Source organism: Ricinus communis, chromosome 1 (assembly GCF_019578655.1).
Source record: "Ricinus communis isolate WT05 ecotype wild-type chromosome 1, ASM1957865v1, whole genome shotgun sequence".
In the NCBI taxonomy this organism is placed as follows: Eukaryota; Viridiplantae; Streptophyta; class Magnoliopsida; order Malpighiales; family Euphorbiaceae; genus Ricinus; species Ricinus communis.
The window spans coordinates 9,802,419-9,818,335 of record NC_063256.1 but is presented as its reverse complement, the minus strand read 5'-3'; the positions used below and the strand labels follow the sequence as shown (position 1 = coordinate 9,818,335).

Genomic DNA, 15,917 nt, shown 5'->3' with positions numbered 1-15,917 from the left:
TATCAGTAAGTTGTTAGGGCAGTTTCAGTTCACATGTTTCCTGTTTGTATAAATCATAAGTACCAATAGTAGCATTAGCTTTCTTCTCATGTTCCCTGTTTCTCTAATTACTATTTAATTAGCTTTTTCTTATGTTGTCCTCTGATATTTACAAAATAATTAACTTATCATTTTTTTTAAATGCATTGGACATAAAATATAAAAAAAAAATGTAAGAATGAAAAATATTTTTCTATGAAATAAATGGAGCTTCAATGCTCTATTCCCTGTCTTATTATAATAATAATCTTTTTCTTTCTTTCTATCTACGGTTCCTTGTTTTCTTTGTTCCCAAACATAAAATAAGAGAAACTAAGTTGAGGTTTACCTTAATTTCAAAAATGAATAGAGGACGCTTTTCAATATTTGACATTAATCTTCTGTGAATATATATATATATATATATCTCTCTCTTAAAAGTCAAGGTTATGTGATACGCTCGCTGCAGAGCTGTTATAAAATTTAGATTTTACGACCGGCTGTGCAAAATTACTTCCACTTTTTCCAGGGAAAAGAAATAAAAAGAGAAAGAAGAAGAAGAAGAAGAAGAAGAAGAAGAAGGTGAGAGTGTGGGGAAAATGTGGAAAAGACCCATCATCAGACTGGATGACACAATCCACAGGAGGACTTTCTAAAGCTTTTTAATCTTTTGCTCTTTGCCAGTGTATACTAATACTACTCCTCTTCGTAGAAAGAGAGAGAGAGAGAGAGAGAGAGAGAGAGAGAGAGTCCCCACAACTGCCTGTCTCCGCTGCCGGACAAAACTGCCACCGCCAATAATGCTTTGGGACCTTGGAAACCAGACAACACTTCTTCTTCTCTCTCTCTTCCGTTTACTCTCACCTACTTTCTCCAGTTACATATACTCTCTCTTCTCTCCAAGTTGGTTATTTTTCCGCCCTTCATTTCTCACCTTCTTAATTCATTCCGTTTCCTCTTCATTGTTTCTGTTTTTGTTTTGTTTTTTTTTTTTTTTTTTTACCAATTCTTGAATTCACCTCTCCTATCCTCTCTTGGGCTCCATTCTCTATCTCTTCTCCTGTAGAGCTCTGGAGTAGCATTTAATTTTATTCTATTTAAGTGTATCACCAGCAGCATCAGAAAAACAAAGGAATATATACATTTATGCTGCTTTGTATATGGGGTCTATCTTTCTGCTTCTATTGTGCGTTACATTTATTGCTATACTTCTGTTAGCATTACAACGGAATGTTTGGTGACTAAGTGAGTGAGAGAGAGAGATAGTGAATTTAAAGCTTACTTGCAAATTCTACCACTGCTACTACTATTACTACTGCTACTTGCTGCCTGCTCAGCTGTTATGGAGAGGGTTCAAGGCCCCATTGATCCTTGTGTATGTTTCTTTTCTTTCTCATTTTAGTACTGTCCTTAGACTTTGTTCTCTCTCTCTCGCTCTCCCTCCGTGTCTCTCTCGTTTTCCTTAATTCCTTTACTAGAATCAAGAAATTGGACTTGCATTTACTTCTCCAAATGCTTGCATTCAATGATTTTATGTTGTTTTTCAAGAAATGCTAATATCTGCTTCGATGTTTATTTTTATTCAACATTCTATTCTTATTCTTCTTCTGTTCTTTGTTTTCGGCTTACAAAAACTGAAAATCTGTCCTTCCTTTCCATCCACGACCCATTAATTAAGACTGGGATCAGTACTAAAACCCAGTCAAGCAATTTTCCCTTTCTTTCCTTTCTGTTCACTAGAATTTTTGTTTTCTTGCAGTTCTTAGGAGAACGTCTCGATGTGGAGGGTTTACAACGGGAATTTGCCAACACAGGAAGTTTGAGATTTCAAGAAGAAGAAGAGGAAGAAGAAGAAGAAGAAGAAACACAGTTGTTAATGCCAAGCTTGGAAGACAAAATGCCTTTCCTTCAAATGCTTCAAAGCGTTGAATACCCACCATTCTTCCCCATTAAAGAACCCAACTTCCAAACACTGTTAAAACTCCAACATCTCAAAAAGCAGCAGCCATGGGATATGACCACTTATATTACTGAAACAGAAACCCGACACATTCAAGCAGCGGCATTAGAGCATGAAAGTTGTGTCACTCATGACATACCTGATTTACACTCACCAGTCAAATCTGAAAGCCAAGACCTTCGAAACCCACATTCAAATTCTTATCTTGAAGAGGTGAGCCGCGAGGCTGATAACCAAACAGTTCGAGTTAACTCAGATAGCTCTTCATTTCCTTGGACTATCCAACAAACCATGCTTAGCGATACCCATTTCTCAAAATCTTCTCCTCTGTTAGTCCCTAGAGAAAGACGAAAGCGAAAGCGGACAAGGCCAACAAAGAACAAAGAAGAAGTTGAAAGCCAGCGTATGACCCACATTGCCGTCGAGCGCAACCGCCGTCGTCAAATGAATGACCATCTCAACTCTCTCCGTTCTCTCATGCCTCCCTCTTACGTTCAAAGGGTATAAATATAATCACTTACATCGCAGAAAGTCGCTCGCTTTTATTCCGTATTTGTTTCCGAAGATTTCAATCTTAATAGTGTAACAAATTCAAATTCTTGGTTTTAGAATTGGATTTTATTGACTTATTTCACGTTTTGGTTAAAAGGGCGACCAAGCATCGATTATTGGAGGTGCAATAGACTTTGTGAAGGAGCTAGAGCAGCTTCTACAGTCTCTTGAGGCTCAAAGAAGAACGAGAAAACCAGAAGAAGCTGAGGCAGGTATTGGCATTTCATCAAACGGGCTGTTTACTTTACAATCGGACTGTAATGGTAATTGTGAAGAGGAGTCAAAGGTGAAGAGAATATCAGAGGTGGGGGAGATAGAAGTGACTGCCGTACATAACCATGTAAATTTGAAGATACAATGTCACAGAAAACCAGGCCTACTGTTGAGAGCCATTTTTGCATTAGAGGAACTTAGGCTTTCAGTTTTGCACCTTAATATTACTTCATCTGAAACTACTGTTCTTTATTCATTCAATCTAAAGGTACTTGCTAATCCCTTTACTGTTTTAGCTTGTTTAAGTTCCAAAATAAACCTCTTTACCTAATGTCATTTATTTGCTTTTCCCTTTTCTTTGGTGGGTAACGGTAGATAGAGGAAGACTGTAAGCTGGGATCAGCGGATGAGGTAGCAGCAACAGTTAATCAAATATTCAGCATTATCAACGGCAGCTGATTGGGACTATGAACACTAGGCAATTCACCAAAAAGACAGTAGCTGACAAAATATAAAATGCTTCCCTCCGCTGTAATGTAAGAAGCTGAAACTGGGTTCTTTTATTCTTTTTATTTTAGAAAAAGGGGCGGCGTTAGACCATAAAGGAACAAAAACCAGAGATGGTTGCTGCTAGCTGCACCATTGCCATAAGCAAAACACTCCTATTGCTAAACCTAGAACCGAAATTGTAACTTGGGATGTCTTTGGGGGGGGGGGGGGGGGGGGGGGGGTCCAGTACCAGTAGAGGGCTAAATATCATTTAAATATGAAGGTGTAAAATTGTGGGAGTGTATGATGATGACAAACAGAAAATTGCAAAATCAAAGGAAATGATGCTTCTCTTTTTATTTTGACTTTGGGATGTCTTTATTTGTATGGCATTTTGATGGTTTATCATTATATAATGTCCGAATCTGCGTCTGCTCTCCTTTTTCTTTTGTATTTTATTATGTACTCTCCTTTTCAGCTTCAGCTGGTTTGGATTCCGTCCCCTTTTGTCTTTTGGATTCCAAGAACCTTTTTATCCGTTTTTTCTTTCTTTTTGCTAATAAAACGTTCGCTATGAATATGTGTATCCCTTCTTTAACATATAGGAGTCGGCCATATCTAAAAATTTCCGGAATGGAAAATAAAAATCCATAAATTTTTTAATTTGAAATAATAAAAAATATATTCTTTTAACTTGAATTAATTAGGGCGAAAATAAAAATCACTGGAATTATATTATATTTATATTTGTATCCAACTACTATATAGTACAAAATTAGATAAATTTATTTAAATTTCACCAGACTATAATGTTAATTATAATCCACTGAGATATAGTAAATTCGTATGCATTTGTATAACTTCATTATCATGGCCTCAAAATAGGCTAAATCTTGTTGACATTCAAGTTTTGGCACATTCATGGGGAAACAATGGGAGGTCAAGCATCAAAGAGAATGATTGTTCGGATTATTGAATTGAGTTCTTGCATTTTCAGGACTTCCCAAATACAAGGTTAGAGATTTTACAAAGTGTCAAATCTAAGTGATATCAGTTGATAATATGATTTCTTTTTTCCTGCCTCTAAGCCGTTGGAATGTAATGGAAATTGAGGATTGTATGGAAAAGATACAACTAATCGCAGCAAAGATTTGAAAAAAAAGAAATAAATTAAAATATGAGGAGGCAGAGAAGAGAAGAATAGTGTTAAGTGTTAGAATAGCATGAGTGGGAATGGGGCAAAGTCAAAGGGGAAAGGAAACCCACGTTCCAAAGTGTCTGAAAATTTGTCAGAAAGAAGCAGCAGCCAGAGCAGTATTAGCAGCACACATCCCCATGTTCAAAAGCATCATCAAACGTCTGGTCAGGGACATATCACCTTCTTTTTCCTATTACCCCACTCCTCCTGCTCCTTTCCATTCCATTGATTTCCTTTCTTCCCTTATTATTATTATTATTATTTTTTTTTTTTCTCTTTCGAGTGTCTTCTCTTTTCAGTTTTCACAGCCTTTTTTTTTTTTTTTCTGTTATTCGCTTCTTTGCATTTCCTTTTGATCGCCATGGACAGGGACGCCACTCTCGCCAGCATCATGTGGCTTAAGACCTAATTTTAAGCCTCATCAGTGCACGATTACCATTTTCTTCCCTACTTTTCCGATTTTTCTTTTTGGTTATTTCATATTCAATCTTTATCAATTCGTTTGTTAAAATAAAATATCGTATCAGCGTCAAACAATTAAATTTAGAAACTGCGAAGTTGGCTTGGCTGCGGTGAAATATCTGCAAAATAGAAAAGAGAAATGTGGCCTGAGTGGAGCTGCAATCCCATTCTAAAGTTTAAATCAGACGATAAGGAAGAGATTTTAGAAAATAGTGACAACATTTTGCACCGATTTGCTTTTGTATATTAGGTATTTATTAAAAAAACAAATCAATAGCATAACTCTTTATACATGTAGAAAGAGTTAAATCTATATTTAATAAATGTATTACAAATTTTTATATATTTAATTTAATTAATATTTATAAAATAAAATTAAAATATAAGATTATTAATATTTATAAAAATAAAAATAAAATATAAAAATATCTCAAATTGTAATTTTTATTTTATTAAATATAATATTTATAATAAAAAGTATGTTAAGATATATCTGTGTAAAGAATAAAATATATTATATAAATTTAATATATTGTTTATATTTTATTTTATATATTTATTTTTATTTTTATAAATATTAATAGTTTAATTTTATTTTTTTTTCTTTTTGATTTTTACTATAAAAAATTAAAAATTATAAGTATCAATTAAATCAAAAGAATAAAAGTATATTTATTAAATATAGAATAGATAATGAAATTTAGCTATTTATATGGAAAGACCCAAATTAACTCTTTGCTTTATATTTAACAAATAAAAATCTATTAAGTGTTATTTTATGATACAATTTTTAAAATAAAAAATTTGATATATATAAAAAGTACACTAGAATTCTAAAAAATCTATTACACTTAAATAAAATATCTTTTTTATATTTAAATATTTCTTAAAATATTTTTTATTGTAAAAATATATACTTTTTAAAGTAAAGAGTGTCAACATATAATATTATCTATTAGTTGTATTTTTATTAATTAGTTTTTTTATAATAAATAATAAATAAAAATAAATTAATTAATCAATATAAACATGATAAGTTAAGACTTAATATAATATTTTATCTTACGGTATTATTATTGTGTCTTATCAATTTTATTTGCATAATATTATAAAATATTAATATATTTTATATTTGATTGTGTTATCATTTAATCAATACAATTAAATATTAGTATTTAAATCTCTATTAAATAATAATTCATAATTTTAGATTTTATTATTTAAATTATAACTTTTTCATATTTTTAAATTTTATTCGGTTTAAGTGTACCATTATAAAAAAATTTAGTATATATATTTTAAACTATTTTTAAAGAATTTAAAATCTAGATAAATATTAAAGTGTTGGTGCTACCTTTTCAATATGTTTATATATATATTAAACAAAAATTATAAGATTTTATTTTAATTTATATAAAAATATTTTTAAAAATTTATATAAAAATATTTTAATATGTAATTTTATATAAAAATTATATTTTAAGATATTTTATAAAAAAATTATTTAAATTTTATAGATTATTTTAAATAAATATATAAAATAATAAAAATCACTGTAAAATTTATGTTAAATCTATGTAATTAAATTTGTAATAAAAACAACTAAATAAAATTGTTTTTGAATTCAATTGCTAAGGTCTAATTATGTAGAGTAGCTGGCAATCTTGGAGACAACCCAACCTTGATAATGATGGATCCAAAAGGACATTGGATTCAGAATTTGGAATAAGAGACTGTTTTATATGGAAAGTCGTGCTTGCCTGAAAGCCTTTGTATGGAAATGGTGGAAAGTCGAGGACCGAAAATAGGTCTAAAATGCAGGAATATTGTCATTATATTTTTTTCTATTAAAAGTACCATATAAGTTTTGTTATTTTATAATTTTTAATATATAATTTTTTAATAAAAAATACATTTCACCGTTGAAAAGTATCGTTTTATATTGTCTTTATTTAATAATACGAGTTTGAAGTTTAACAATTTATAATTCTAATATTTAACTATTAAATAGCAATTAAAAAAATCATCAATCCGATGATAACAATTTAACAATCAAAAAATAATATTTTAAATTGTAATAAAATTATAATATACATTTAAGTACTTATTTAATAGAAAGTAAGTAGAGTTATTACCCAAAAGCTAGATTGAAAATAAGTAAAGACAATTGTGTCTTTATGTACTTATTATGTACTTATTTAATAGAAAGTTAAAATTTATGTACTTATTTAATAGAAAGTAAAAAAAGACTTTATTACTTTTCATTGTATAGATTTCTTGTTTATAGATTTTATACAGTTGTTTTACTCAACAACTATTTTAAATCGGTTTAGTAAGACTTACATAATTACTATTTTATTTTTAATTTTTTTGATTTATTCAAATAATATTTTTTATTAAAATTTATTAGTATAATTTATTTTATATCATTAATCTTTTATAATTTAAGAAAAACTATTACATTGAAAATATAATTGATAGTTTAATAACTATGATTTTTATAAATTTAGTTTATAAAATTAAAATTTCTATTAATAAAATTTAAATATTAATATCTGTTTTAAAAATAAATTTAAAAATAATCTTAGTATTAAATATTCCTCAAATTCAAAGAAAAAAGTTAAATCATTTGAAAGAAAAAAAGATAACATTTTCATTTTGAAAATAAAATTTGGAATAAAGTCTAATTTTGCCATTGATATTATTGCTCGGGTTCAATTTAATTTTCTAAATTGATAAATATTATAATAAATTTTTGACATATTTATTTTAAATTAATCTTAATTTTTTTGAAAAGTGAAAAAGTGAATTACATATGCTCTAGAAAGAGAGAGATACAATAAAAATAAATAAAGAACATATATAATAAAAAGAAAAATCAGTTTTTTAAATTAAATTAAATTATTTAATTTAAAAGATATATATTTATACTTAAATAAAACACAATAAAAAAATAAAGATTACTATTTTTAATATCTTTATTATTTTTTTCTTAATAATATCAATGAAGAAGACGGTTACAATAGTGTAGGTGCCGAAAACAATTGGAGGTGATAGAGATTTCAGTGAGAATAACAGCGTAATAATTATTTATTGCTCAATTATATGAATTGTATTAAAATTTATAAAATAATTTTTAATTATTATCATTAAATTTTTAATTATATTTTATTTTCGAAAGAGAGTGAAAATTTTGGACTAAAATTTACAAATTTAAAAAACAATTAAATTGAACTCATATAACAAGATTAGTGATTAAATTGAATGTTATTCTTAAAAATTTTATAAAATTATAATAAATTAATTAATTTATATGTTTGCAGTCGACAATATTAAATGATTATTAAGATTAATCTTTGTGTTCAATTATAGAAGCAGTGACTCGTGTGTAAGAGAAAAGTAAAAAAAATACATTGTTGTTTTTTGTTTATTAATATTATTATGGGAATGAATGAATGAAGTTCAGTTCTGCTATTCTCTTAATATTTACTTTTAAATATTATTTAAAAACATTGATTTAATGGGCAGTACAGATTTTGCATCAGCAGATCAGTTGCCATATAAATTTGTTTCAGTCTCTTCCCCAAATAAAAAAGGGATCCAAGTCAAGAACTACCCTTCTGCTTCTGCTTCTGCAACCCAATAATCTTCCATTTCCAATGAAAAGAATCGCAATTTCATGTGTACGATTCCACCAAGTAAGTACCCCTACGTACCCACACTCTGCAACCACATCAAATCCCTGCCAAACACCCACTCTCCTTTTTCTTTTTTAATTTAAAAACCATCGCCTTAACCCCAAAACCCAATAAATAAAAATCTCATATTTTTCTTGGGTTGAGTGTGTGAAAATGGCTCTCCTCTTTAACAGACCTCGCCGGCCATAGATTCCCGATCGTAGGGCATCTCTTATTTTCTCTAGACTCTTATCTTAATAGATTAGATGCCAATCTTATTAAGATTCAATAACATAAAATTTACTTTTTTTAACCAAAAAACACTGGGCGAGCCTGTCACCGATGATTTAGTTTTTCATTCTAAGAAAATTAAATGAAAATTGGAAGTCAATGAGAAAGCCAAAGAGTCAAAAAGGAGTATGATTGGCTGGGCTGTGGTCTTGTACAGTCAATCACGAAATCACTGACTGCGCGTGTGGGCACTCACTTTATGTTATATGTTCCGGTGTAGCTTGGGTGTATAATTGCACGGTTGCATGAAAGCCGTTGATTCTTTTGATGGATTTTAGAAATGCGCATGATTGCTTTCGGCGTGATCTGTCCTTCACCTTTGGATTTCCGCTTCCTATTATTTTAATAATCATTTTATTAGTAATTACTAACCCCTATGAGTTAGACTGCTCTACAAGTTTGAATGGCCCCATTTTTTTTTCTTTTCCGAAATTTTTATATATAATAAAAATAATATTATTGAGATTTTTATATAATAACAAATAATCATTTTAGACACAAGACATTGATAAACAATGAAAGAAGCTTTCCTGCCAAACGAAAATATGCAGTTACCTAAATACACTTCCAACCAGATATCATGCCCTAAACTACTGTCCTTAATGCCAAAAACTTAAAGCCTAAGAAGAAAGTTTGATTGAATACCACACCTGATGAACGAAGTTAAATGTATATTCACCCTTTGGCTACAATATGGAAACAGATATTTTTCAGTCACTCGAGTAATCGAACAAAATAATTACATGCACATAAATGAAAGTAACAGTATATTTTCTATTTTGTGCATTAATGAACAGACGGAGGGATAAAGATAGGATTTTTGCCTAGTTTATTAGTTTCATCAGATGAAAAGAAAAAAAAAAATATCAGAATGATATTCTTCCAGGGTTTCAGAGCACGATCAGTATATAGCATGTTATGGATTCATTTCTTGCAATCCCACAGAATGAATGGGTTAGGCAAAGGCTTCGATTCGACTGTGTTCATCTTTAGACAAGTGTATGCCAATTTGCCAGCCCATTAATTGGATAATGATGGTGATAGATGCTTGGTGGAAAGTAGCAAGCAAATTGCTTGGTCATTTATTATCTCTCTTTTTATCTTCAAAACAACTGGTGGACGATGACATCGACAATCTGATGGGCTCAATGAATTTCAAGTTAGTGCATACAGAGTATTATTTGACAGATCGCACACTAATAATGGGCTTTTCTCTCTTGATCCATATAACCGGATTGCAGCTTTCTTAAAAGTCTTCCATAAACTTGAATTTCTTGATGAACATTGGATCTCATTACTAACCTTCTGAGTTCTGATGCATATTTCCCACTTCATTTTTATTTTTTTTTACAGGGACCAGTTTTCAAATGAAACCTTCTCTATGATGTTTAAAAATAAATGCATTACGATAATCAAATTTTTTCATGCATCTTAGTAAAACCAGGTCACTGTATATGCGTTATTTCCTATCCTTTTCAATCCCTCGATGAGTGAATACTTGTTTCATAATTGAATTCACACTTTGGACTGTCTGGTCCCCCTTCTCAATTCCAGATAGATTGTATGCAGAAGGTAATTTCGTTTGAAGGAAGAGTTAAAAACAGTGCAAGAGGTATTTTTTGGCTCTTGTGGTTCCTAAAGAGTACTGAAAGGAAGAGATATTTTGTTTTAGGCCTTTTGAGAGGGGAAAATATAGAGATAACACAACCAATACTGTTGGCTCCAGATTGAAGCATCCTATCCAATCAGACACCATTAATTGCCTATCCAACAGCCATGTCAGCACTATCTAGATGAATGGAATGAGTGGTTCCCTATCTCTAAACTTGGAAGAAAAACCATCTTCACATTCCTAATCAAAATTATCAAACAACCCCCAACAAAACCCAGAAAAATTGTGAATACAGAAAAATCCAAGTAATAACAAACAAACAAACAAATAAATAAAATAAGAACGCACAACATTGTACCATTTCTGCACTTGCATTCTCCTTAGAAAATTTCTAGCAGGTCAACTAATACTAATACTAATAATAATATAACCTGTAGGAGATTAACATTCACTACAAGCCATGGCCTCAACTTCATCATCAACCCTATCAATCTCTTCCTCATCAAGCCTGATTGATGCCAAGGCTCCTCGCCAATCAGCTGCTGCATCACCACAATGCGTGACGCTTCCTACCCTCCCTCCTCCTCCTGTTCAGTCTCAGAACCGCCCATGGAAAGCCACTGCTTATTGTGAGTGACAAGCACATAAACTGTCCAAATCCATGTTAATATTTTGATTGGGTCTAATAATTCCTTTTCTTTTTTTCCTTCCTTCAGGTCGTAAGATGGCCCGCAATGTTATGGCTCTGGCTACAGGAGAGGCTCCAGCAGAAGTTGCTACAGCTGAAGTGCCAGAAATTATCAAGACAGTTCAAGAAGCTGTAAGAAATAATTAATTTTTTTTCAGAAGAACAAAGATTGTAATCAACCGATGAGCTTTTAGCTAAGTGGCCTGCGGTTTGGAGCCCAAATAAATAAATGATGATTGTAATCAGGCTTTTGCTCTGTTTATGTTATAATGATGTAATTGGTTGCAGTTTTCAACCTGAATTTGTTATTGAATGGACAGTGGGACAAGGTTGAAGATAAGTACGCAGTGAGTACACTTGCAGTGGTTGGTGCAGTTGCCCTCTGGGGCTCCACTGGGATGATCTCCGTGAGTTCTCTAAATGCACATCTGACATATGTTCCGCATTTCAATCCTTTTTCTTTTGTTATTATCCTTTTCTGTTATCGACCTTTTTCAATTGATTCTAACAGATTTAAGTGGATATTGCTGATTTTAAAACAGGCAATTGACAGGATTCCTTTGGTTCCTGGGGTTCTTGAGGTTGTCGGAATCGGCTACAGTGGAGTAAGTAGAACCATTGCATAATTTCAAGCACAAGTTTCATGCCCACATCAACCTAGAGTCTGCACTCTTCGTAGATAATTGTCATTGATTGCTTTAATTGTCCCAGCGAACCAGTTTCAGTAATTTTGTTTCTTAATGATTGTGTAAAATCTTATGTTTTTCTTGCAGTGGTTTGCTTACAAGAACCTCGTTTTCAAACCTGATAGGTCAGTGTGATTATTGCTACGTTAGAAAACTGCTAATGACAGAGCAAATTATGGATAACGAAGTAATATACTAACAGAGACGTGGTGAAACTGCAGGGAAGCTTTGCTAGAGAAAATTAAAGCCACATACAAGGATATAATCGGAAGCAGCTAAAAGGAATCAACTGGGATCCTCTGCTGCAGCGAGGTGAAGTTTCGAGTTGGGAAGCAAAAAATGTGTCGCAGCATCGTGTTCTCAAGGATTTTAAACATGCTTCATTTTGTTGGAATAATTAAGTTTCTAACCAGAGTAAATCCACATAATGTACTTTTATCTCTAAGATACTTGTAATTAAGTATTTCGTTTCCTCTCCTTTTTACACTATCTTTTTATGAAGGGCTTGGAACAGCATTTCAGAATCTAGAAAAAGCACTCTGCACATGTCCTTGGATTTTATTTACAATGAATTGAATGTGTATTCCTGTACTTATGTGCTGTTTCTCGGATGACAAACCTAAGCCAACGAAACATCTGTGTTCGTTTGTGGCTATTAGAGTCAGAATTGGTAAAACTATCATCACTTTTAGGAACACTGATTAGTTTATAAGAAACAGGAAAATAACTGCTTTTTAGTACATCGATTTTATTTTGCATGACTGAGATCATAAGATTGACAACCTAAACCACTTTAGATTTTGGCTTCACCAAGTTATTAGAAGTGGATTCCCAAATGTACGAGGGAAATATCTACTTAAAGAACTCCATAATCCAAAAATTACAGGCACAACATACATATCTAATGCCACGAAATCCAGCAGCAGTTGCCATTGCCAAGAATTCATGTTCAGTTCGTTCTGTTCCTCCTTCGTATACGGTCATTACAACCAAATCAGTCTGGAAGTTGGCTTTAGCAGCTTTGCCAGTTTCCGGCATAACTGGAAGAACAGCGTCCATAACAATCACCTTTCCATCATCTGGAAGAGCTTCATAGCAGTTCTTTAGCAACCTCAAACAATGTTCATCACTCCAATCATGAAGTATCCACTAAAAAAAAGTTACCCATATCACACATCATTAGTCATTCGATTCTTATATGCCGTCAGTTAGGGATTAAACCAAACGTTGTTACCTTCATGAAAATGGCTTCTCCTTTTGGAACACTTTCAAACATGTCTCCTGCTACATGTTCCACACCTGCAACAAAATCTCTCCTCTTTATTAAACATATATAATATGCAATTTCTTTCACCAAAGACTCTCATGATAAACACATGGATCAACTTTTAAATTTTTACCAGGAATAGCCGGGGCATATTTGACAACATGAGGCAAGTCGAAATTAATACCCTTAAGATGGGGATATTTAGAAATGATTGCCTTAAGAGTGTGTCCTAACCCACCACCAACATCGATGAGCTGCTTCAATTGCTTAAAACCTTTGTATGTCTCTAGGATTTTTGTAATGACTAAATTGGTGTGGTGGAACATTGCTGTATTGAAGACATGGTTGAATCTTGAGTCCAAGCCAGAGTACCCAAAACAGTGTGTTCCATGGAACTTGTTAAATGGACTCCCTCCTTCAAGCACAGCATCTTTCAGTTTAGTCCTAGACGTTAAAGAAACAAAAAACTAGAAATTAGCAATTTTCAGTCAAACAAAAAAAAAAAGGAACTTTAGTAATCCGTAATCAGATATCTTATGAATAATTAATATAACCAACCAGCTATCCAAAAAGACCTTGTCTTGAATCAAGGCCATGAAGGGACCTAATGAGATACCATCTTGGTTAGGTACAAAATATTTAGATACAGGGTTTAAACTGTATAGTCTCTCCAAGCCATTTAGAGAGCAACCGAGCACATTATGGCTAGCCAAGAGTCGAAGGACACGATCCAGCGTTATGGCTGCATCTGGGTTCTGCACATCAGGAATCTCTGCTGTAATTTCAGAAGCAGAGAGCTTGGACTCTGGACCTGCTTTGGCTATAATCTCAAATACTCCAAGTTCAATTGCTGCATGCAGCGACATGGGTAAGGCTGAGCCCAACGCAAGTTGCATGGCATATCCAAAGTTTTCATCGTGCTCTTCATCTATAGGATGTAGACGAGTTTCTGCAGATGAAGCCATTCTTGATTAAGAAGTGAAGTTGTTTTGATATGTAGAGTGAATATCAAGAATAATATGCAGCCTTTTTATAGCGAAAATAGTGAAACTGGCGTTTTTCAGGCAAATAGGATGAAAAGCAAGTATGGAGTAAGGATATCATATCTTTTTCTTTTTAATATATTTAATTGATATGACGATACTCCTAGTACATTGTATCTATAACCTTTTTCTTTAGAAACATGCAAGTGATTAATAACTCATTAAACACATGAGTTGATTCATAAGGTTTATCCCTATTATATGAATAGGGTAATGGCTGAGTTTCATAATATTGATAAAGAAAATAAAGAAGGAGATCTCATAGTTGTGCTCGTTTTAAAGTAAAGTTATAATTTTAATATTATTTTCTTAAAAGAATTCAAACTTATGATCAGGATTTTTGTTATTAACCACATATTGAAAGGGCAATTCAAAATCTTGAAGATTTTTGTTTGATTAGTTTGATACAGTTTCTTTTCATTTTCTTTTCTTTTGTGATCCGTTAAAATTTATAAATTTTATAAAATTTGATTATAAATTTAAAATTTATTTGTTTTGAATAAAATAAAAATTATTTTAAAATTCTATATTTTCAGATTTATAAAAATCTGACTTTAACTAAACTAAATTATAATAAAATAATAAATTCCACATCAATTTATTAATGTATTCTATAAATTTTAATTACTTTCTCTATAGTGTATATTATTTTAATAAAATAAATTTTTTAATAAATTTCAACTAAATATGAAAAAATTATTTACATCTTTATAACAAAAGAGTTGAAGGATTTCAAAAATATTCTTATTCTAGCATCTTTTTTTAGAGGATCAACTAAATATTTTTATGGTTGTATCATTTTTTTTATTGAAATAGAGTAAATTTAATTACAAAACTGATTTCTTGGCAATTCATTATCTATTGTTTTAATTATTTAAATTCAATATAAATTCTCCAATATTATTAAATAATAATTAAAAATTACTATATATACATATATATATATATATATATATATATATATATATATATATATATATTTAACTGATCATATTAAATTAAAAGTTATTATTTCAAGCTCACATTAAAAATTATTACATTTTACATCATACTGTTCTTAAATATGATTACGAGTTTTAAATAGATAATTATTCAAGATATTTAAATTTAGTAATTATTTAAAATTACAATATTTTACTTAAAGAGTGCTCTAAACAATGAATTTATAATGTGAGATTTCAAATTCTTTATACTATCCATAATAATAAAAAGAATGAGAACCAAAGGATATCTTTTACACGATTTCTAATGTTAAAATACTGAATTTGAAATTTAAATTTAAAATAATTCTATGATCCCAACTAAACTATGAAAGTATTTCAAATGTTAAAATAATCGGTAAAAATAATATTAATTTAAAGTAATTTTAATCTATATAATAAGTAAATGTCATCCTCCAGCCGAATAGGTGGAACAAACTCTTCCACCACTTGAAATATTCTTTTCTCTTTTTAATATTTGGTTCCGCCACTTAAAATGACTAATTCTTTTATATGCTTCCCCATGAATTACAATACTTTGATTATAAAAATAAAATAACTTATAAACTACAAATTAATATAATAATTTATACAATACAAATTAATGTAATAATATATTAAAGAAATTAATATTTATTATTTAAATTAAATATTTTAATTTATACTATTCATTGTTTTGATTGTAATTGTTAATCAATATTTCCTTTTTCGCCTTCTATTTCTTATATAAAATCATTCTTTTGCATTAAAAATATATTTATTATAAATGAAACCATACCTT

The 15,917-nt window shown here is 30.6% G+C and overlaps 3 protein-coding genes across 3 annotated transcripts; 2 read left to right on the top strand and 1 right to left on the bottom strand.

Annotated features, from left to right (window-relative positions):
• The first annotated feature begins 419 nt into the window (after positions 1 to 419).
• LOC8285504 (transcription factor bHLH67) lies at positions 420 to 3,690 on the top strand. The gene is made up of 4 exons (XM_002515039.4): positions 420 to 1,393; positions 1,778 to 2,479; positions 2,628 to 3,011; positions 3,119 to 3,690. Exons 1-4 carry the CDS (start codon positions 1,361 to 1,363, stop codon positions 3,200 to 3,202), a joined length of 1,203 nt encoding a protein of 400 aa, XP_002515085.2. The 5' UTR covers positions 420 to 1,360; the 3' UTR covers positions 3,203 to 3,690.
• A 7,016-nt stretch (positions 3,691 to 10,706) lies between these two features.
• On the top strand, positions 10,707 to 12,437 carry LOC8285505 (protein CURVATURE THYLAKOID 1B, chloroplastic). The gene is made up of 6 exons (XM_048370313.1): positions 10,707 to 11,101; positions 11,189 to 11,292; positions 11,481 to 11,567; positions 11,703 to 11,765; positions 11,934 to 11,971; positions 12,068 to 12,437. Exons 1-6 carry the CDS (start codon positions 10,933 to 10,935, stop codon positions 12,123 to 12,125), a joined length of 519 nt encoding a protein of 172 aa, XP_048226270.1. The 5' UTR covers positions 10,707 to 10,932; the 3' UTR covers positions 12,126 to 12,437.
• Positions 12,438 to 12,547: 110 nt separating this feature from the next.
• Positions 12,548 to 14,143, bottom strand: LOC8285506 (anthranilate N-methyltransferase). The gene is made up of 4 exons (XM_002515041.4): positions 13,672 to 14,143; positions 13,247 to 13,557; positions 13,081 to 13,145; positions 12,548 to 12,995 (listed from the first exon to the last, which is right to left on the bottom strand). Exons 1-4 carry the CDS (start codon positions 14,076 to 14,078, stop codon positions 12,699 to 12,701), a joined length of 1,080 nt encoding a protein of 359 aa, XP_002515087.1. The 5' UTR covers positions 14,079 to 14,143; the 3' UTR covers positions 12,548 to 12,698.
• Positions 14,144 to 15,917: the final 1,774 nt, after the last annotated feature.